At 51.5% G+C, this 23,852-nt stretch overlaps 2 protein-coding genes across 2 annotated transcripts; both read right to left on the reverse strand.

Moving 5' to 3' along the window:
• Nucleotides 1-3,551: 3,551 nt before the first annotated feature.
• LOC133349382 (keratocan-like) lies at nt 3,552-9,669 on the reverse strand. Its single transcript, XM_061562760.1, has 3 exons — nt 9,462-9,669; nt 6,739-7,695; nt 3,552-4,254 (listed from the first exon to the last, which is right to left on the reverse strand). Exons 2-3 carry the CDS (start codon nt 7,673-7,675, stop codon nt 4,106-4,108), a joined length of 1,086 nt encoding a protein of 361 aa, XP_061418744.1. The 5' UTR covers nt 7,676-7,695; nt 9,462-9,669; the 3' UTR covers nt 3,552-4,105.
• A 4,545-nt stretch (nt 9,670-14,214) lies between these two features.
• Nucleotides 14,215-23,506, reverse strand: LOC133349579 (lumican-like). Its single transcript, XM_061563148.1, has 3 exons — nt 23,177-23,506; nt 18,696-19,652; nt 14,215-14,624 (listed from the first exon to the last, which is right to left on the reverse strand). Exons 2-3 carry the CDS (start codon nt 19,645-19,647, stop codon nt 14,473-14,475), a joined length of 1,104 nt encoding a protein of 367 aa, XP_061419132.1. The 5' UTR covers nt 19,648-19,652; nt 23,177-23,506; the 3' UTR covers nt 14,215-14,472.
• Between the last annotated feature and the right edge of the window lie 346 nt (nt 23,507-23,852).

Genomic DNA, 23,852 nt, shown 5'->3' on the forward strand with positions numbered 1-23,852 from the left:
TCTTTGCGTGCTGCAAAGAGACGGCACGGTGGCCGAAACGTTGGCTGCTACATACTTTTAAGGCCACCGTGATGTTTTCTTGACGATTGTGTTGAGTTGCATTGTCGCATGACGAAGGCCTCAGCCGTGGAGGAACCGTCCACGCCAGAGTTCTTTCATGGCAAGGCCACCAGGGGCCACGGGCCGCCCTTGGTGGCCTTTCGTGCGGCCACTGATATCTGCGGTCCCCGACAATGCACGAAAGTGAAAACACCCCCACCCCATCATCATCATCATCATCGTGCTGCTGTCAAAACCCCAAAGGTTTCAAATGGTGTGGCGGCCCTCACACTCACGATATTTTATCGGCGAAAGTGCCCCACCCCACCCACCCACCTCTGACAATGAGTGAAGAACGCTGTTCCACCCTATTGCGCTTGCAGACACAGCGATCACGGGGGAGGGGGCGTTGATAGAAAGTCGGGGCTTGTTTGACCATACTTCACCAGCTGCTGGTGCCCCCCCTCCCCCCTCCCCCCTCCCCCCTCCCCCTACCCCGCGCGCGATCAAAAGAATCCAGCGAGGCCACGGATCCCGCGGCGCGCGGTATAAGCGGTGCGCCTGGTGGCTTTTCGTGATTGATGGCCGCAATGCAACGCGACGCGAGCCCAGGCACGGCGGGGCCGCGTGCCCCACCCCCCCGTATCGCTCCGCAGTGTACATACAAGGGCCAAGGTTGAGCTGAGAACAAAAGAATATATTAATATAGAGTCGGCGCAATGGCTGCGCATTAGCTTTGTTATTTCTGTGCGTGTGTGGAGTAATAGGAGATGATATTCTACTTCAGCGGGGGGATATTCTGGTAAGGGCATTTTGGGTGGCTGGTTGGCCTCGGTGGCCCCGTGGCATGTTAGCCGGTGGCATGGGTGATGTCTCTTTTGTTTCTTATTAACTCGCGGTTGCTGAACCCAGGCCCACTGGCTGTTGCTGAACCCAGGCCCACTCATGGGCTGCTGAACGCAGGCCTAAAAAAGGGAATGCTAAAGGTGATGAGAGCGATTGTTAGACGCTTGCAACTCGTGTTTACCCAGGAAGGCCTCGCTAAGTCTCATCAGAAACTGTGGGGAGGTCTGGGAAAGGGCATTTAAGCCAAGGTCACAAATCAAGGGCCCAGCTATGCATCCCCTTGGCTTACCAACCTGGATTTTCGCGCCCGCGCCCGCCGATGGAACCCGCAACAAAATTCCTTCCGCTGCCGCGAAGGGCGCGGCACGCGTCGAGCACAACGCGGACTGCGAGGAGCGAGTGAGTTACTGCCCCGCGTCGCACGCCACGTGCGCGGGACTTGGGGCCACGGCTTGCAGACCACGTTTGGTATTGATTGGGGTCCGGCGATCATGACGGATTCGGTCATATTTTGGGCGCTATGCCATCCATCTCAGCGGGCACGGAGCATTTAGGAACTCGCTGGCACCGCTCGCTGCGATTTCCTCCATGGCATCAATCCTCATTGTGCAGGCGGTCGATTTTGTGCTGTGATGTGAATTGTAAGCAGTGGCGGCGCCGGCCCCTTGGGAGCCATGAGCAGGAATTACTCTTTTTTATATAATCCTCGTGAGTTGACAGAAGTGATGTAGACAATAGAGAGACGTCAACGTGAGGCGAGAGGAATGTGGATGCAAATAGAGCGGTGGTGCTATGCGAGATGGGAGTTAGAGATGAGACGGAGATTCATTTGAGATGATATTTTGATGCACCCATTCTTTCCATTTGCTTTATCTGGGAGTCCCTTAAGCTGCTTGGTGTCCTTGGCCTCAATGTCATCGCAAATTTATTGAGTTGCAGTGGCAGCGCACATTTTTATTCGTCAAACAAAGCTTTGCTCGCTCTGAGAATCAACGGAGTAAAATGTTGGTTTGATTACCATGCAACGAACATCTCAATCACCGAGCACGTGACTGCACATGCCCTTGACGAACAAGAGATCTAAGAAGTGGTTCTATGATATCCACATCCACAGGCCGTTGTCAAACACATGGGATTGGGATACAGGGGTTGGGGAGGGGGGGGGCGATGCACTACTCTGCAAGAGTCCCGAATGGACACTGCCCCATGCCACGTTGCAATAAAAGTAGTGGAGAGAAATATTCTCATTTGAAGCGGCCAGGCACCCACCCAGTGGCATCTGCGTGGTTGGGATAGGCCACGGGTGCAAGGAATTAAATTTGTTGCCCTGTTCGCCCACCGCGTCCATCCCCTGGTGACGACGCACTGCCCTGCTGGGGCAGTGGAAGGCGACTGAGGGTGGTGGTCGGTTTTAAATGGAAGTCCTCCAACGTTAGTGGCCAGCGCCCCCTGTTGGGTCGTTGGGGTCCTGGCAGCTCCATCCCCGGCTCCTGGTGGGGGCTTCAACGAGTGGTCAGCGACCACCAATCGACTTGACTCAGGGCCAGCTGGCACTCTCATTCAGCCTCACCAGATGTCTCGCCGCCTCTTGGAATTACGCCCGTGGGCCGTTGTGCATTGGGGTTATTGATCTTTGCAGACTCAGTACAGGTCCGGTTTCTTGGCAGATCGTTTTGGCATCGGGTAAAATTGCAATTTGGTGGACCACATGGGAAAGCTGCGAACCGACCTTGCACCCCGAGTTGGCAGGTCAAGATCCAAGCTTGTCGAAATAGCAGCGCATCACAAAAGCAGAGAGCCGCTGCTGCCGCTGCTGCTGCCGTGGCGAGAGGCGAACCGTGCGATGCCTCTGGATCTGGCCACTGCTCGAGGAAGCACTCCCCCCCCTCCTCCCCCCACCTCCCCCTGCACTGCGCGAGATCTTGCAGCAGGCAACCTTCAAGCGCTGGGATGCAGAAGGACATTCGACGGATGGGTACGGAGAGAGTGAGACCAGGCTGATCAGCGTGCAACGGTGAAGGGCGTGTGTGTGGGGGGGGGGGGGGGGCTCAGGGCTGGTTTGGAAACCCAACGTGGTGCTGACGTGAGGTTTGGGTTTATAGATGAGTGCGCTAACCAATGCACCACCTACCCACCGTTTTACAGAGCCACAGTGCCTATATGCTGTTCACAGTGTACCGCTTCAAAGAAGGAAGTTACTTGGGTATGCTGCTGTGTTGGCATTGCTGCACACGGACAATTGACAAAACATACTCAACACATTCTGCAATATCACTGCGGCCTTAACAGAAAAAGATAACAGTCAACGCTTTCTGGCGCAACACAAGCGTCCGTCACCTGATGGACCTGATGACGGACGCTTGTGTTGAGCCCGAAACGTCGTGATTTATTTTATTTCATACCTACGTGAACCCGTCGAGCCGAGTTTGATTCCTGGCCCCGGCTACCGTGAGTGGCGAGCGATGGCTGAACTAGTCCCAGCCCCTCCAACGCACACGAGCCGGTGTGATGAAGTTATGGTCAGACAAAGTCGTTCAACCAACGTTGAAATCTGGCGACGTTAATTCACGAGTGGACTAGCACAGAGGTCTGAACATTACTTTTAATCAAATGGACACAATGCGGGAGTGTTCGCATGTTCTTAATTGAGAATAGGCAGGCATGGGCATAATTGGTTAATCTTTATTGAACGCTTCCCACAATATAAAATATGTCGAAGTTTAATCATGTAAGGGGAAGGGGTCTTTAACAACCGCACGTGTTAATAGGTAAATATGTGGGCATGCTTATCATTAGTTAATTAATAATACAATTACTGTAAAAAACGTATTGCTCCTGTTTCTATATATATTTAGTGAATATGCATTGTGTAAATTCATCAGACCACATTCTACTCACCATGCAATTCACATGCAATTGGAAAAAACAAGCGAATCGTAAAAAAAAGTAAAAAATATTCAAGTTTAGTTTAGTACATAACCCATCACAATCTACGTATTCTGTAGATTGCGATTGGCGGATTATTTTTGTTATTGTTGTTACATTGCGGGAGTGTGTGTGCCGATATATATTCTGTGTGTGCCGTTAGATATTCTCAACATATTCTGTAGATTGCGATGGGTGGACTTTTTCTGCTGCTGTTGTTGTTGTTGTAACATTGCGGGAGTGTGCGTGAAAGTGACAGCATGGGGGGGGAGGCCTCCATCATCCAGCAGTGGCATCAGACGATGAGCGCGTTGAGCAGCGGGAGGCAGACCATGATCTCTGCCGGGTGAGCTCGCTCGATCCCGTTCTCGTCCAGGCGGAGGTAGCGCAGGCGACGCGGGGCGGACGGAGCGGGAGACGGGCACAGCGACGCCACGTCCAGGCCTGGGGGGGGGGGAGTGAGAGAGAGCGGTGGTGCAGCGGTTAGCGCACTGCGCTCACGAACCCGGCGACCCGAGTGCGATTCCCGCTCACGGCCACCGAGACAAGTGAGGAGTATCTGCATCGCTCATCGGGCCTCCCCTAGGTCGACTCAGCCTCGAATGAGTACCTGGCGCGGTGTGTAAACGTCGACACCGGGGAGACAAAGGCGGTCGGGCGTGGTGCTGGCCACCCACCCCCTCGTGTGACGTGCCGGCATTCATAGGTGCTCGCTAACAGCACTTGCCGCAGCAGTCTGTTAAGTCTCCATGTGGGGGGGAGGGGGGGTCTTGAGGGGGTGGGGGGAGAGTGGGGGGGCATGGCTTGGGGTGGCGACAAGGCGGAGCAGCAGACGCGTGCTTGCCCGCTTGCCGCAGGAGTTTGTGGTTGCAGCCCCGGTGGTCGACCTGGTTAATACTGCGGCTACACGAACTAAAACTACTACGGGCTGTCCGCTTCACAGTTAAAGATTCTGTGAGGTCATTCTTCAGGCAATATTTGATAAATGTGATTTAAATCACTCGCAAATTACTTAAATTGCATACTTGCAACATCGCATACTAACAGACTCGTGCCTGCCCACTGGCCTATGCTGCATTCACCCTGAGCCTCAACAGGGACAGCTGCCACTGGGGTGTGGAGAGTAGTGGCTGTCACAGGACGCAGCAGCATGCACTACGTTGGAGGCGCGGTGTGAACATTACGTGGTGGTGATGATGGTGATGATGATGATGCTTGTTGGGATATACGCTTGAATTGGGATGCAGCCGCTCTGCAAGCTGGGTAGCTCCACTGCACTCGAACGATGCCGAATCCCCGTCACTGCCAGCCGCTATTGACTCAGTTGCGAGCCGACTGCTCCCTATTGTAGGTGTGCGCGTATGTTGAACTTCTTTCGCACCGTACGTAGCGACGAACCGCGCTAATCGGAGGTGCGGAGGAGCGTTTCCGTCGCGAGCATACTCGGCATCTCTGTTTACACCTTGTTGGTGAAGGGAGAGAAAAATGCAGACTCCAAATTACCACGATGTTGTTGGTGTCTCTCTTAGCCGTATCAAATAAGACAAATGGGGTGGGGGGGGGGTCCCAAAGCCCCACGGCACCCACAGCCGCCCGAGGTGCGGGCCTCTTTTTAGTTTCTTGCCCATTCGTCTCCTTGCACCTTCAGGGCTTTCACTCTGCAGCTTCTGACCTTCGAATTCCAAAGGCCGCCACCCGATCCGTCATTCTCCCCGCCTCACGCGCATGTGCTCCCCGTTAGGGTTCAAGGCGGCCGCGTTTCACGAATCAAGGGCCCGAAATTAAATCTCCTCGGCGCATCCGCCGAGCCTGATCCTTCTTTATTTTTCAATACGCCGAGTGTTTTTTTATTGAGGAGTTGAATGGAATTTGTGACAATAAAACTGTGGCAACGTCCGCGTCAAGTTTTAAAAAAGCCACAAAGTGACTTGCATCTCTTTCTCTCTCTCTAGAATATTGCGTTTTTCCACTTTTATTAAAATATCTTCAAAGTGGTTTCCTTTGTGCCAAGAGCCATCGGCATTTGAATGAGCTTGGAGAGCCAGGCCTCTCTCTGTGTGTTTTCATTTATGAAAAGTCCAAGAACTATAGTGGAGGTTATTATGCGAACCCGTGTGGATTCCAACACTTGGACAAAGCCAAGCCTGGCCCATGTGTGCCGAAGGCCAGTGTCTGCACAGTATTCCATGCACATTAAACCTTCAGTTAGATTATCTTACTCAGTTATGTTCTGAAATTATTTATCATTTCCACTACAAAGCCCGTCTCTAATTATTTTTTTTTCATGAGCATGATCAGTTAGCAGGAGACATGCTGGAAATTTTATTTTTTAAAACATCAGGTTAGAGAGGTTTATTTTTTCTGTGTATCATGTTAACGTGTCAGCATATTTACGTGTTAATACGGTGCCAGAGTGAGTGGTGGCTCACGCACTGCACTCTGAACAGGGGTTATCTGAGTTCGATTCCCGGCCACAGCCAACATCAGTGGCAAGCGACATTCGAACTGGTCCGGGAAACCAGCTTCACTAATTCACATAGACCAGCGTGGTGAAGTATGCTCAAGCAACCCACACGACTGACTCCACGTGTGGAGGCCTTCACTCAGCAGTGGATTTACAAACGGCTGTAAGTAATTATTATATTTTCACATTATGATTTATGATTTTGCCATTCTAGCCACCCAAAAAATACCTCCCTTGACGAATCCTTCTCATCATCTCCCGTTAATGTTTTTTCCCCCTCTGGACTCAAATTTAAAGCCCCATTCTGAAGTCAGGCTGCAGTGCGAATGGACTAGTGGCCACGGGAGGTAATGACAGGGGAGTCAGCCTGCAGTGCGAATGGACTGGTGGCCACGGGAGGTAATGACATGGGAGTCACCCTGCAGTGCGAAGGGACTGGTGGCCACGTGCGCGTGTGCGCGTACTCTTGATGCGGTTGTGGTTGAGGTAGAGGTGCTCCAGCTGTGGCGGGATCTCAGGGATCTTGGACAGCTGGTTGTGCCCCAGCGCGAGCTCCACCAGGGTCGAGATGTTAAATATGGTGGCCGGCAGACCCTCGTCCGTCAGCTTGTTGAAGGACAGGCGGACGGAGAACAGGCGCCCAAAGCCGCCAAAGTAGCCCTTGGGGACGGACGAGATGAGGTTTCCCTCCAAGAACAGCTGGTAGAGGCTGGCCGGCAGCTTCTCCGGCATCTTCGTGAGCCGGTTCCCATGCAGATTCAGCTGCACCAGATTGGACAGCCCCTTAAACGTGTCGCCGGTGAGAGCGCCGTCGGCCAGGCTGTTGCCGGTCAGGTCCAGCAGGAGGAGGTGGGAGAGCCCGGAGAGCGCCTCCGCGGGGACGCTCGCGATCTTGTTGTAGGCCAGCCGCAGCTGCTGCAGGCTGTCCGGCAGGCCCCTGGGCACCTCGGCGAGGGCGTTGCGCTCCAGGTAGAGGTGCAGGAGGTGCTTGAGGCCGCCCAAGGCGTCGGCCTCGACGCTGGCCACCCTGTTGTCGTTGAGGTTCACCCAGCGCAGCTCGCTGGCGTTGGCGAAGGGTCCGGCGCGCAGGGTGCGGATGAAGTTGTGCTGCAGGTAGAGGTGCATCGCGCGCGAGGGCACCTCTGGAACGGAGCGCAGGCGGCGGCCTTCGCAGTTGAGCGCTGTCGAGAAGCTCGGCGGGCAGTAGCACTCGCGAGGGCAGTCGCGGTAGAAGTGGGGACCCTCGTACAGGATGGGGTCCCCCTCTGGTCGAGGGCTAGCGACGCCCGGAGGGAGAGGAGCCGAGGAGCTGCTCTCTTGAGCGGCGGCGGTGGTCGCGCTGGAGGTCACGAGCAGCAGCAGCAGCAGCTGCGGCGAGGTCAGCTGGAGTGGGAGCCTCATGGTGCCGGGGACTCGGTGGCCTGGACATAACGGTGCTCGATCCGTTAATTTACTTTCCTCGGCATCGTTGTTATCATCGTCGTCATCAACATCACGGAAGTCGTTATCAGAAGTGCCATGCGTAATTAGTGTCAAAGTTGACACCAACATCATTAATGTTGTCTTAATCATCAACATTGTCATCATCTCCATCATCATCATCAGTGGCATCATCATTATATGCATTATAATAATCATGGTTATTTTCATTATCGTCATCGTCATCATTAGAATCATCTTCGCCATCATATTCATCGTGATAGTCATCATCAAACGTGAACAGCAATAATCAACAACAGCGTTTACTAATGATGGAAGTTGGTTACTGTTGGGTACTTTTAGCGAATTTATGAGATGACAAATTCCAGCAGGGCCAAAGTGGCAAACAAATCTTCGCTTGTATTTCATGAACTTGATGATGAAACTTAACAGATATATATATTTATACATTTACAAATGCCAGTTTTTAACTTGGACCACTTAAGGTTCCAATGCAAAAGCAACCTTGGCCCGTGAACATCTCTCACGGGAACCGGGTTCACAGGCTGCATTGTCAGCTCCACGCACCAGGGTGCTTGGTGGAGGTTCAAACCCGGCGGCAGCCCTGGTTAATACCGCAGACGTTAAATATCCTCTGACATCGTTCTTGAACGGGTAGATCGGTCATCGTGTTGCAAGCGTCTTGGTCCAAATTCGGCAAATTCTCAAAAATGCCCCGCAAATTGAGGTTAGACAGCAGCAAGCAGCATCGCGCCCTGCTGTGAAACTACTGCAGCCCGTGTTCGTGAAACACTGCGGCGCCTCCCTTAGCGAAAGCGTTGCACTTTAAGAATGGCTCGAACACGAAATGCACTAAAATTACAATATTATTGTATTATGTACGTTTATCTTCTTTCTCATCGTACGTAACCAACCGTCCTAATCGGAGGTGCCAAATCTTACCTGTAAGAAACACGATGGATGAATGGGCTCACCTGGTTCACAGGTATGTGGGGGGGGGGGGGGGCTTTCAGGTGCTGGTGAAATTATTTTGGGTGCATTACGTGACCGCAAACACATGCTGTACAAGCTATGAAACTCAATGATATCTCAGTTGCGTGGCATTCGTTAACATACGAGTTACAATGATTTACTGTTTTCAGTCGTGTCATCAGAATGATCACAAGCTTTTTTTATGTTTGTTAGGGGCTGATTTCCAGCTGATTTGGTTCAGTATTTGGTTCAGCACATACAGTACATACCTGTCAACCCCTTATCAGTCCCTACCTTATTACACACCAATTCAGATCGTATTGGTCACCCCGTGCCCTTATAAATCTCAACCTTCATCCGACAAAGTCCCATCACAAGGGAGAAACGCAAACAAATAGACAAACTTGTTTTGCCCGTATTGAAACGGCTGTACGCCACATGCACCTGAAAACTCAGTTTTCCTGTACAAGAATACGGGGCAAACCGTATGGGTCGACACGGTAAGCACATATAAGTTCACGAATCCATGGCCCCTTGAGCTACTTGGGTCCCTAAGCGTATGCTTAGTTTGCTTGTCACTTGCACCGAGACTGGATGAGGAAGGTCGGGCACCAACAACATCCCTCGTGTGCTTGTTCCACCTGGATGCCGGGAGGCCAGGTGGCTTTCGTGCTCGAGCCACCTGGCCCGCCAGGAAATACCTGGTTCGCGAGCATCAATCATTGTGACGGTGTTGACGAATAGGCTCGCACATCTACACACGCAATCGGCTCACCTGGGGCTCAGCTGGTCTGGCACTCGGACCCGGTGCGGTCGTTCCACCCAGACGCCGGTCAGGGAATCTCTTTCCTCCTGTCCCTCCCGGAGCCTGAGCCCGGCCGCTGCGCGTCTGCACCCTCTCGGCACGAACCTCGCTCCGAATCGAGCCCAACACGCGACGCTCGTTCCGCGCCGCCTCCTCCTTGTTCTCTCCCTGCCCCCCCCGCCCCCCACCCACTCCTCCCCGCACCCCGCACCGTGGTATCGTTGCAAACCCACACAGACGTCACTCCTTTGGCCTCTCCGTGCCCCACGTTTGGAGAGATGTGGGTCCCTCCTCCGCTACCTCTCTCCTGCGCCACCGCCTTCCTCGCTACCCCGCAGCCCTCTGCTCATCCTTTGTTTGGTTACCCACAAAAGCAGCTGCTTCCACGTGGGCCCCTACTAACAGGTTGGCTGGTTTTTACGCGACGTTCACGGGACATTATTTACGAGATGCGATCGAGATATAAGATATTTCGAAAGCTCGCCCTCGGCTCTCCCACCGCTTTATATATTCACAAATTATTTGACCTTTTCCTCCCCCCTCCACTTTCTGTCTCCTGCACTCTCAATGGTGGCCAAGAGAAAGAGGCGTTGTGATATCACAACATGCTTTTAATGTTACGTTTACGTTTACGACACACATACACATTAGCTTTTGATTAGAAAACATATTAAACTTGTGTTTTTTTCTCTTTTCAAAACTGTGAACTCTCGTTAAATGTTGGCGATGAATATGACAGTTCCACGTGATCGGGAACCTCACCGTCAACATATCAACATCACCCCAATAGTCTAGGTCATAGTTTTAGAAAATGTGGCAAAACTGAACGCATCATCATCGCCATCCCCAAATTGAATGAAAAGGTCAGTTGGCCTTGGTTTCTCTGAAGCCCTGGTATTTTATGAGCAGTTTCCCCACCCATCAAGAAAGGTGGACCAACGTCTTTTAGAGAGTTTGCAATGGATGACGTTGTGATATCGTAGGCACAGCGCAAATAAAGTTTCTGCTGGGGGTGGGACATTGCACGCAACCATTGATTCTTGAGTTCACGACGCACACGGATCGGTGCGAAACCACCGCAGCCAATTGAGGCAAAACCATTCACCGCAACGCAACTAACATTATCTTTACACTCGAATTGACAATGCGTCCAATTCTCTCCCGAGCGACGCCATCCGTGCTGCTCGCGCGACATGTGCGGCCGTTCACGCGCCCGCGTGACGTCACAACTGCGGCATCCGTTCTGAATTCGTCTTTCGCCGCGTTATGTTTTGAGAGCGAACGTCGCCGGGCCAGGACGCCCACGGGCGCGAAATCCAGCTGGTCGCACGAACGCGATTATTAAGCCTTATATTTTTATGAAGCCATTGATAATTGACTCCTTTGCGCAGGATCAACGTCTTGAGAGACGCCCGAAAAGGTGATGTCATTTAGCGAGCGTCTGAGAAATGTGATGTTGCCGTGGGAATTCTCTCCGCCTCACCCCTCTCACGCCCACGTGCCCCCACCTCGCCCCCCTCTTCCGAGTCCTGCGCTTTGCACGGAGAGAGAAAGGAAATGTGAATGCGGCACGAATGTTGCTCGCCGTGGCGCGAGGATCGGGAGAGGTTTGACTCCACGTCTCGGCTCGCTCCTTATCTCGCGACCAAAGGCGATGCTCACAGGCTCGTTGTTTACATTCCCTCACTGCAATGTTTGTTTACGCTGGGAATATGTTATATATATATGTGAATATGGGTTTGCATATAAAAACATATCCTCAGATGGCTTGCTCAATTAGCCAACCAGCAAATGAACACAAGTAATATAATATTTTCAAAACTCTGCTTTGTGTGCGACGGCTTGGGGAGGCTTTCATCGAGCAGTGGATGGATCCTGGTTGATAATGATACATAGCTGGAAGTGGCGGTGCAGCTGTCACACACACGTGGTGTTTGTGCGTTGTGAACCGAGTGACCGACATTCGATTCACGGTCATGGCTCAAGTCGGTGGTGCGTCATCATTTGAATTGATCCTGGGCGCCCCCTTCACCGGCCCACACTGACCAGCGTGGTGAAGTATGGTCAAACAGCCTCTTCTTCACAGCACACAGATGACATTTTGAAGGTGGTGTATTAACAAAATATATATATATTCCAGAATAAAAGAGCATTCTTGATAAATGTGCTGGTGTGTAATATGTCAAATGACCCAGTCAAAAAAAATTTCGCCTCTCAACGATCGCTTTCGCATAAAACATAAAACCAACGCACTCCAGTTCCGTGGCGGCTCTATTCACCTATAGGCAGCTTCTTGTGCTGCGTCCGCTCTCACATAACGCTGCCTTTCATTGCGGCACGGGGGGTGGCGGCAGCGGCTGCGGCAGTTACCGTGGAACTTGGCACAAGTTTGATAGCCCCAGGAGCGGTGGAAACCGCTCCGCCGTCACAAGCAACCCTTCAGACATGTGCGGCCAATTCTGCAAATTACGTTGCTTTTATTTTATTTTTCGGACCCTTTGCCCCCCACCCATCCCCATCGTTCTCCGTTGCTCGAGGCACCGCAGCACCACGGGGCTCTCTCTGGCTTTTGTGGAGGACGTTGATTTTTTTTTGTATGTTGCGTGGGATGGGGGGAGGAGACATGGGATCGTAATTGGCGCGTCCTGTGAACTCTAACGACACCTTTCGGATCGCAACATTTTCATAACGCATCTCGATCGTGCAGCAGCTGGCTTCAGGGAAATTGGAGTTCAAGTGCATCGCGATCGTTCGGTGAAATCTCAATGTTATCCGGCAGGCCAATGAGTGGCAGCGGTGTCCCCGGGATAAAACCAAAAAATTCACGTCATTTATTAAAACGTATTTATTGTTCACCTTCGTAGAATGGGGGTGAGGACGTGGGACGTCTCGCCTGTTGTTGTTGTTGTTGCTTCTTGAAGTAATCGGTTTTACCTGCCAACGAGTTTGCGTTCGCGTTGGCACCGAGTCACTGAGGAGCAGCTACCAATCAACCCATAGGTGACGGACGACAAAAGTTTATTTTAAAAAACAACAGCAGTGACACCTTCACGCTTTTCCGAGTTGCTTTGAGTTACCGCCGGGCAAGTTGGGAAGACTTTCCCAGAATTCTGGCCGGAGCCTGAGATGCAAAATTGTTCGAAAGAATCCACGAATTGACTGCCGATTCGAGTCGTCAAAAAACACGGGGAGGGGGGGGGGGGGTGCGGGGGAGCGTTCGTGCAACCGGGGTGTGTAATCATCATTTGTGGTCCGTGTTCTAAAAGCGAAACCGGTGTGCCAAGTTCGTTTGCAACTTACAAACGCGTGGCTTTCAAAACGCTTTATGAACGGAACATATTTGAGACTTGATTTGAAGCTTTCGTGACTGCAGGAATCCATACTCTTTGGTTCTTTCGGTAAAGTCACGTAGGTATAAAATAATAATAGACCGTCTTCTGAAGACGATCGCTTGTTGTTGCGATCTAAACGTCGTGATCTATAATTTTTTCTACCTACGTGACTTTACCGAAAGAACCAAAGAGTATGTTTTAGACTGTCATGGCCTTGTCCTCTCCCCCTATTAAAATGCGGTCAAGGTGCAGCCCTGCAATTGCCCGCTCACACCGCTGCTGGCGGATCGGCCTCCACATGGAAAGAGCCTCTATTTATAACTGTACTGCCGGGGCACAGAGGCTTGCGGGGTGGGTGGGTGAACGACGATCTTACAGACTTGCCCATTGTTTCGACTGCCACGTCAGGGGATCGAACCGGTGAACCACCGAGTTTAGAAGTCCCAGTGCGCGCTCACCGTTTCATCGCGGCGGCGTCACCACACCGGCTCCCCTTCGACCCGGGAGTCTGGTGGGCTGGGTGCTGTGTGCGTGCGCGTGGCCACCGCCACCATCGCTACGTTAATAACGCCCGGCACACACCCCCCCTCGCCCCCCCCCCCCCCGTGCGAGCAGAACTGGAGGTCACCTGAGGGACGGATAATTGCCGCGACTCTGTAAGCCACATCTTGGAAGAATTACGGAGGGGAATGCTCTGGGGGCCGCGTTTGTGTAGCGTGATGAAGCCACGGCCGCCCCAGCGATCCCCGTGTCTGAAGTGTGCAAACGCCTTCGGTGCCGCGTCCAAACACCACTCACAATTCTTCGAAGCGTCTGGGATGTTGCCAATCGCGTTTACTGCGGTGCTACGTACACGCGTGTCGTAAATATTCGTGTTGCGCCGTACGCGTAGGATGATGCCTGCTGATGCGCATTCTACACGAGGAAGATGTCTCGGTGTGACATAAAAAATAAATGTTGGCAAGATACATCGTGAACGACACGTGTGACGTACCCACTCCCCGATTTAGCACGGTTGCCCACGTACGGCGCGAATGAAGTTCAACATACATACATACAACGAACCTCATAATCAACGTTTTTGGGTTTAGATCGCGTTATTTATAAATGTGTCGTAACCCTCCACCACCCGACACGGCCAATCAGTAAAAAAGTGTCACGTTGACAAAAGACAAATAGTTCACTGCTTTAGCCCACCGGTGTGTTGAAGCGTGAAACCACAACATTTACAATTTGAGTACGACGTTTCGCTGGTAATTGCATCCAGCATCATCGGGCAATTCGCCAGAAACGTCGTACTCAAATTGTAAATTGTTGTGGTTTCACGCTTCAACACACCGGTGGGCTAAAGCAGTGAACTAATTGTCTTTTGTCAACGTGACACTTTTTTACTGATTGGCCGTGTCGGGTGGTGGAGGGTTACGACACGTTTATAAATAACGCGATCTAAACCCAAAAACGTTGATTATGAATAATATTGGTCGCGAAAGCCTACGCGTTATACAATGAACCTGTAAGAAAAAAAAATGTAGATTACACAAGATGATACCAAAATATTAACATGTTGGAAGCTGGACAGCGAGTGGCCCCCCTTTGCTATCATTGCAGCTGGAGCCATGCCAACTGCGCCGTGGTGTCCGTCGCGCCGTCTAGATGACGAAGTGACGGCACCGCCGCAGGCACGCGTAGGCGTCGCTGGGGATATTCCACGAGGCGAGGCGGTTCCCGTCGAGACGGAGCAGCGAGATACGGGAGTAGTCCTGGGGCGCCGTGCTCCGACAGAAACTCTCCACGGAGAACTCTGCTCCCGCGGGGACACGGGGACGAGGGGACACGGGGACGAGGGGACACGGGGACAGGAAGGCGAGGGAACATGGTGGTACCAAGTGACAAGCGGTGACACGCGGAGACACACGGAGACGAGGGGACATACGGAGACAAGGAGACACGGACGCAGGGACAAGGGGACACACGGAGACAAGGGGACAAATGTCGACAGTTACATAATGCCGATTCCACAAGGGTCCGTGATATATATATTATTTACAAAGCGTGATTCTGATAACAACGATTACTTTGCAAGTTAAATGTAGCCATCTGAAGTGGTTCAAATGCGTGGCCGGGTGGAATAAATTACCGTAAAAAATAATAATAATAAAAAAGCTAAGATGATGTTTCAACATTGTCCAGACGAAAATGACTTCTCGCCAATTAAAGTATACAGTTATACACAAACAGATGAAATCATCGTGGAATCGCTGACAATTAAGGTCTCAGTTGGCGGAGACATTCCTGAGTGGCCCGGGATTTGGCACGGCTCCAGCAAGGCGGCCGCTGCAGCGAGATTACTCCCAGCTGACCTGGGGAGCTCGCTCACTCACTCGCCCGCCCGCCCGCCCGCCCGCCGCTCTCTACAAACGGCGGCCAGAGGCCCTATCGGTCACTTTCATGGACTTCACGCCAGGAGCCTCTCCGTAAATGCCATCCGGGCTGCCGGCCACATGCGCGTGCCCCCCTCCCACGAGCCGGAAACGCTCTCAACTCGAAGGCGCATTCGTGTGCTTTGGTTTTTACGAGCGTTCTTATCGCCGGGCGGCCGTGCCTTGCGTTTCGTATTTTTTTTGGGTTTTCTCTTTATTGAAACAAAACAATCGTTGTTTTAGCGGTGTAGTAATAATAATAATAAATGAATTTATGTAGCACTTTTCATCAAGGATCTTGAAGCGCTGTACAAGACACAGCAGCAGACAATCAGCAATTAAAGAATATTATAAATACATAAAAAAACGTTTACTAAATTAACTTTAAATGTAATAAGCGGAAGCGTATAAGTAGTTTTTTTTGAAGGCGCATTTTTAAAATGTCCACAGACTCATAGATCCTGAGTCTGTGGACATTGCCTGGGGGATACACGGCCACTTCTCCAACGACCTCCGAGTGAAAGGCGTTTTAAACGTGTCCAATGTATGGTTTCCATATGTGAAGTGGAAAAAAACTGGGATGTATTCCATGGGAAGAGGAATAATTTATTACGATGCCAGCTGAGGGGAGAATGAGATGTCAATGCATTGTCTTGAGAGGTGTGTTATTGCAACGTTGATAACACAAAACGTGGACTTTTATAGTTACAGGGAGTTCTTTATATGTTTCTCAGGACAGCTAGGTAGGTCAACAAGAGGATGTTCCTGGGGAAACCAGGAGAGGTGGCAACCCTCGTTATCTTGGTTGCTTGTGTATGGTCATTTTGTCAATCTGCTTCTGGATGAGGGCCTTCCCATGCAATGCGGTTCACGGGGGTTGTTTGACCATATTTCACTATGCTGGTCAGTGGTCGTTGGTGAAAGCAGGGGGCGTAGATGTTGGGGACATAGTACAGGATAACAATGGACTTTGTTGAAATGCCCTCTGATGACGTGGCCCAGGAGCAACCTACACCGCTTGCACGTGGTCACCCATACCACGTGGTCACCCATAGCACGCTATCCAGGCTCAAAGCCTGCTTACCCTATGGCCAAGTCACATTCCGAGTGATTTGGTGAGACGCATTGTGCTATTGCGAATACAGCAGCCTTTAACACATCTTTTTTGCACAGTGGTTCATGCATATATGCACCAAGAGGCCGTATCGAGTTGAGAGCGGCTGTAACATGAGGTTGACGGATCACTGGACATGTGGAGTTTGTAAGCTCCGTGTCTGACATCCACTAACCCCGGCCAGGTCACCCAGCTTTGATCTTTCCTTGGGAATTCTCATTCCGCGTGAGGTGGGTGAATGTGAGTGCCCCTTTGAGTCTATCTCGGAAAATCAGCAGCACAGTTCTCCTCAAGAGATGCTTCTACAAATAATGTTTGCGTAATTTTTCTCCAAATTTGATCCCAACTGTGCTGTTGTTGCCACGTCACGTGAGATGAAGCATTTATTGGGATCTCTTGCAGGGCAGTGCCGACCCGTCGGCGTGAGAGAACGACCCGAAGAAGCGGATCTCGCAGAGCTACCTCCGACATCCCCTTTGTCGGTGTCTGCAGCACTTTCCCACCCGCCGTGCCACAGAGGGGTTGTTGTCGCATCACAGTCAAACCGATACTTGAATTCTTAAAGATCAAGTTTTGCAGAAACAAACTTCACGTGATTTATTTGTATCGCCTTTTGTGACTGAACTGTTGATCAACTCGCTGCACTTGAGAACCCAGAACCCAGTTTGATCACGGGCGGCTGAGAGCCTGGATTCGAACCCATGCTCTCAGCCTGACTGACCTCCAAGCAGCTCTGCCACTTCTCCTCTCTGGAATTTGAGACGCCGATGGGTAAATCTGGACGTGAGTTCGCGCCTCAGAGGTGTGGCCACGTGGGGGAGACATCTCGCAGAGGAAGCAGCTGCAGCTGCTGCTGCCATCACCACCTTGCCACTCCTTACCTCGCTTCCCTCGTCTCGTGTTGTGTCCTCTCCCGCTCGCTGCGCTCTCAACCTCTCTTACTCCGAAACGTTCCCCGCTCTAATTGTGCACAATCACCGTTTCGCTACTTGTCCCCTTGCTCTGGAGCAAGCTTCCCCTCCTCCCTGTCGAGTTTCCGCTCCATCCCTAGGCACCCACCGTCATTCCGGTACTCGCTAAACCGCCCTCACTATACCCCATCCCTATTCACCGTATCGCTTTTAGTCACCATAATTGCACCACTCATAAACCCTTGCAAAGCGCCTTGGATAAAAGCGCTCTATGAATACAAGATGAGAAAGAGAAGACAGCTGAGGCCGTAGGGGAGCCTTCCTTGGGCACAACGGCAGGGGGCAAAAGAAGAAAATCTAGAAAATTAAAAAAACAGGGGCTGCAGTGGCGGTGGTTGAAACGATCTCTCGTGCGAAAGCGACGCTGTTTGTACAGATATTTTGAGATGCGGTTCGCACGTGTACAATTTGATAAATCCAAATGAATAATTAATAGAACTCAATAGAATTAGATTTTATTCAGCGTCTACTGCACATGCAACGGCATATCAAAACCGCTTGGTACAAAACACTTGGGATATCGGCATGCCTGGGTAAATGTGGATTTGTATTGTATTTACAGAGAGACAATGAGTGCAAATGAAGAGGAAAATGGGAACATCTTGGACGTGGAATATGAACATGGGAAGGGTGGTGGGGGGGAAGCTACGATGCTGATTTATGATATTTATGAGGCGAGCGGCGTTGATGAAGAGCGCCGGGGCGGATTGGTGGCGCTGTGGGTCAAGCACTGCGCTGTTACGATGTCGAAAGATCTTGAGTGTTAAAAATAAATACAGGGTGCTTCAAGAAAATGTTAACAATTATATGGGACTATCGTTTTTAATGGAAAAAGAACGGATAATACACTGTAACATGATAACAAATTCATAATAAAGATTTGTGGGTTAGATCGCGTAAGTATAAATGTGTCGTATGCCTCCACCACCCGACACAGCCAATTAGTAAGGGATTTGTCACGTAAACAAAACGCCAAATAGTTACTACTTCAGCCCACCGGTGTGTTGGAGAGTAAATCCACAACATACTAATTGTCTGTGTCGAGTGGTGGTGAGTTACGACACATTTATACTTACGCGATCTAACCCAAAAACCCTGTATTATTAATAACATTGGTTGCGAAAGCCTACGTGTTAAACTGATGATTACAATGTATGTTAATAGCTTCGAAAAGTCAAAGAATCTCCACTTTTCGCCATCATTGTCAACGCGTGCCTGAAATCTTCTCCCGGTGGTCTCCAGAGCTCGGAGGAGGCACATATCTCGGGGCATTGTTCGCAAATTCTCAGAAGTGTTAAAAACATTTTGAAGCACCCTGCAAACACATCTGGTTACTCGCTCGTCATTCCGTCACCTGCCCAACGTACCGCTGACGTTGTTCGCCTGCAGGTAGAGGTACTGCAGGTTGCGGTGCACGGCGGGGATGCGGTCGAGGTTGTTGTACGCGAGGTCGAGCTCCAGGAGGGTGGACACGTTGAAGGCCTCCGCGGGCACCCGCGGACTGCTCAGGAAGTTGCCGGCCAAGCGCAGAAACTGCAGGTTGGGGAACTGTTGAAAGTAAAACTCGGGCACCTGGCTGATGGAGTTCCACTCCAGGTAGAGCTGAAGCACGTGGCTCGGCAGGCCGCCGGGAAGGTCGTCGAGTTTGTTGTTGCTCAGGTTGATGTGAACGATGGACTTCAAGCCGGCGAAGGCTTCCGACTTCACCACCGCCATCTCGTTGCCGTGCAGCAGCAGCAGCGTGAGGTTGCCGAGGTTGTGGAAGACTCGGCCCTCCAGGACGCGGATCTTGTTGTGCGCCAGCCTGAGCTCCTTCAGGCTCGACGGCAGGTTTTTGGGGACCTCGGTCAGATGGTTGTAGTTGATGTAGAGGTACTGGAGCCGGGCGAGCTGCGAGAAGGCCCCCTCGGAGACGTTGCCGCTCGAGATGCGGTTGACGTCCAGGATGATCTTGCGCAGCCCCGTCGCGTTCCCGAAGGCCCCCTCGGGCACGGACTCGATGAGGCCGCGCTGCAGGTAGAGGTAGGCCGTCCTGGCCAGCGGCGGCGGCACGTGGGTGAGATTGCGGGCGTCGCAGAACATGGACGTGGGCCAGAAGTGTGGGCACTCGCATTCGGGAGGGCAGTCCGGGGAGCCGAGCACGCGGCGCACGTAGGCGCGGTCGAGGCGGCCCTGCAGGGTGAGGAGGCTCGGCTCGCCGGCCTCGAGGTCGAGCTCGATGGGCATGCCCCCGTAGTCGTGAGAGGCGGCCGGGCCAGCGGTGAGCAGCACCAAGAGGGGCAGCAGCTGCGGTAGCGGGGACTGCACGAGGCGCGCCATGGAATCTGTGCAGATGTTGACACGGGTTATTATACACGGGGTGGGGGGGGGGGGAAGACACATTGGGTGATTATATTTATTTTAACAAATATTCAGACTGAATTGCATTAACATTGATGCGTGAATAATTTTTTGAAATGCATTTAAGACTTTTTTTTTATTACGTGTCAACTTTGAACATTCGTCAATTATATTTCGTCTCAATTCACTAAGGGGGGTTCTTGGCCGAGTTTGTAAACGACAAATTTTGAGGTGATCCCACAGGAACAAGAAACTTATATATCCATACTTAATCATAGATACAATATTAACTTCTAGAGTAAACAATTACATTTGTTTAACTCCAGCGTTAAAATCCTGTCAATGAAAATAACCTTGTGTGTCCTGACCTTTGGGCCACGCTGTACACTGAGTGACAGCTCCGTGCGTGTGAATGAGTCGGGATCGAGTCGGGATCGGAGATCGTGTTTATTGAGGTGGCTCAGAGGTCAGAGCGCGGAGCCGGCTCCGCTGAGATGAGGGGTTTGAATCGAGGCTTGCTGCCTGACGGTTAAACGGGGTTCTCAAGTGTCGTGACTTGATGGTCTCTGCCTGGTCAAAAGATCCACCGTGTTGCAATGTGATTCTGCACTTAGTTTCGCTACCTCCTCGTGCGGAGTTATACTCCTGAATTACTCTCTAGGTATGTAAACTATCAACTCATATAATCATGTACCTACCTATCCACCCAGCTGTAAAACTACCACTATGCATACCTACCTTATATACCTACTAACCTACCCATCCATCCACGTATCTGCCGACTAACTCACAAACCCATCACCTACCTACCAATCCATCTACGCACGTACCTACACACTCTTCTACCCACTAAAGACAAAGATACCCCTTGTAGCCTTAACAGACTGGAGCAGCAAGTGCTGTTCTCGAGCACCTATAAAGGCCGGCATGGTACACGAGTGGGTGGGTGGCCAGTACCACGCCCGAACGCCTTTATCTCCCCAGTGGCGTTGTTTACACATCGCAGCAGGTACTCATTTAAGGCTGAGCCGACATACGGGAGGCCCAGGATCGGTTCAAATAATCGTCACTGATGTTGGTCGTGAGCAGGATTCGAACTCCGGTTGGCGGGTTCGTAGCGCAGCACGCAAACCGCGACGCTACCGCTCCCCACAAAGATCCCCCGTATAGCCTTAACAGACTGTAGGGGCAAGTGCTGTTAGCGAGCACCTATGAAGGCCGGAACGGTACACGAGGGGGTGGGTGGCCAGCACCACGCCCGACCGCCTTTGTCTTCCTAGCGGCGATGTTTACACACCGCACCAGGTACTCATTTGAGGCTGAGTCGACCTAGGGGAGGCCCAGGACCGGTTCAGATAATCGTCACTGGTGTTTGCCGTGAGCGGGAATCGAACCCGGGTTACCAAGTCCGTAGTGCACTACCGCTCCCCCCCACACCCACCCATTAACCCACATACCCACTTTCCTACAACTACCAACCCACTCACCTATCCACCTACCTACCCACACAACCTACTCACCAGTTCACATACCGACCCACCCACTCACCTTCCAACCCACGCACTGACCTACTTTCCTCCCCACCCTCTCACGTACCTATCCCCCCATCCCCCCATCCACTGATATATGCACGTGGTTTATATTTGTCACATTAATGCCACGCTGATTTGGCTGTGCATGCGTAATGGAGAAGTTTTGTAGAAGCAGAGCTGACCAAATGCACTTTAATAACAGAAAAATCGCGTTCCAACAATCATCAAATTAACATTTCCACTGCAGGAAGACTGCAGTCATGGAAAGTTGAGCAGCACTATGGAAACAATAATAACCGTATTAGAATATAACATACAGTATACAGCACTCTATGTATATTTGTATATGTCACAGTGCTGTGAAGTACATCGTCGCGGTGACACAGGTAAAACAATGCGCTCTTTGTACCATTAAAATACACATCGCATCATGATGTCAACATGTAAGTTCAGATTGTTACGCTTGACACCTGTAAACAAGTCGTTCGAGAACACAGACGACACAACGATCCGAGACTACGCGATCTCTAGACACGCACCGTGCGAGGCACGCATTGAAAGCTCAGTCAACCTAGGAGAGGAACAACACCGGTTCAGATAGCATTCGCCACTGATGTTAGCCGTGGCTGGGAACCGAACTCAGGTCGCTGGGTTCATAGCGCAGTGCACCAACCTCTGTGCCACCCCTCCCCATATTTATCACGTATGCAGTTAAATATAACTGGGTCAAGAACACACTGTAAACCCATATAAGTGTTCGGTGAATCATGTCATATTTTCCACCGGATTGACATCAGCTGTGGCCAGTGCAGTGTGTGGTTCCCATTACGAACACAGTACAGTCACTTTCATAATAAAGGTTTTTTTTGGGTTAGATCGCGTAAATATAAATGTGTCGTTAACCCACCACCACCCGACACAGCCCATTAGTAAGGGTTGTCACGTAAACAAAACGTCACAATTAGCTATTACTTCGGGACATCGGTGTGATGGCGAGTAAACCCACAGCGTTTGCAATTCGAGGACGACATTTCGCAGGTGATTACAACCAGCTTCATCAGGCGATTGGCCTCACTAATCGGCTGTGTCGGGTGGTGGTGGGTTACCGACACATTTATATTTAGGCGAGCGACCCCCCCCCCCAAAAAAGAACCCGTTGCGACGATGAATTTTGGTCGCGAAATGCCTCCGCGTTGAAACGATTCGCAGTCCGTAAACCTTTCGCCACATCTGGCGCGGGCAATCAACAGCGACGCAACTCCCCGTCCCACGCTTGCGGTGCCGCGCGCGTTATCGCATTGACCGCGCGTGACTTTGGGCTGTCTGGCGCCACCACTACGGGGCGATCTCCCCACGAAGATCAGAGGAGCGGATCTATTTGAGATAAACGTAAACGTTACACATTAAACCACCACCCCCCTCTCCCTCTTCGTCGGTGCATCTGTAAAGCAGCTGGGTAGCTGCTTTTACCGTGATATTCATTTTAGTTATTTGATCTTAATGACATAATTACTTTGTAAACCGGCCGGATAGCTCAGCCGGTAGAGCGGTTTGGGTTTGACTCAGCCCATTATTCATCCAGGGTCCAGGAGTTTAAAGCGGTTTGCCCCCGCCATAGGCACATGGAATGTCCACAACTGGGCTTGTGAGTAGGAGATGAGCACCGGTTCCACGTGAATCTGATCAGGAAATCCCTTTGACTTTTCACATTCTGTAGAAACATTTGTTCCATCGTACATTGCTGCGTTAATAGTCTAAAACTCTGTCTTGCAATTTTTTATACTAAAGTGTTGGGCATTCATGTAAAATCTATGTTTACCTAAAGTGCTCTGAGACGCCTCCGCTGATGTGAGGTGCGCAATGTGGATATGCAAAAAAAAAACTGATGGCGCGATTACAAATCGGCCGTGCAAATCGGCCGTGCAAATCGGCCGAGTACCTGGCTGCTAAAGCACGGCGGTGTGGACGTGTCGTACCTCGGCGCTGTAGTCACGAGGTGAGCTGGATCGGCAAGGCCACAGAAGGTCCAGCACCCCCCCCTCCCCCCACCAACGGTGATTAGACTTCAGTTATTCTCGTCTGTTTGCCATTGCAACGTGTGCCACACGTGCGCATAAGAACAACACATAAAATGAATCGAGATTTAATTTAAAGGGGATCAAATCCTTCTGCTGCACACGCGCGCGCGCACACAAAGAGACGGCGTTAGAGGGGTTATTGCAGTCTTGCTCGAGAAATCCCTTGGACTGGGAGGTGGAGAGAGCCAATGTGAAGCAACCACCACCACAGGTTTGCAAGTTTTGGGCTGCCTCCCTTTGGGGCCCCCTCCAAAATGCCAGCGCTTCACCGCGGAAATATTGCTTGCGTGAAGAAACGGGGCTTTTTCCTCTCTCACTCTTTGAAGCATCACTTAAATAAATAAATATATTTGCCTGAATTCTGGCACAGCACCAGGACTGACGTGCCGGGGGGGGGGGGGGGCAGTTCGTCCCCGGAGCGCACCGGCTCCGTCTGAGAGCGCGCGAATCGAGGGGGGCGCTCTTCGACAGGGAACCCGGTGATGCCCGTCGCGTTGGGTGCAGCGGGCGCACGGAGCGGGCGCTTGGGGGCGGGCGGGGCTGCATCGTCGGTGCAAGTTCACCCACCATGCCG

Source organism: Lethenteron reissneri, chromosome 30, assembly GCF_015708825.2.
Source record: "Lethenteron reissneri isolate LAM-NWPU_2019-01 chromosome 30, ASM1570882v1, whole genome shotgun sequence".
In the NCBI taxonomy this organism is placed as follows: domain Eukaryota; kingdom Metazoa; phylum Chordata; class Hyperoartia; order Petromyzontiformes; family Petromyzontidae; genus Lethenteron; species Lethenteron reissneri.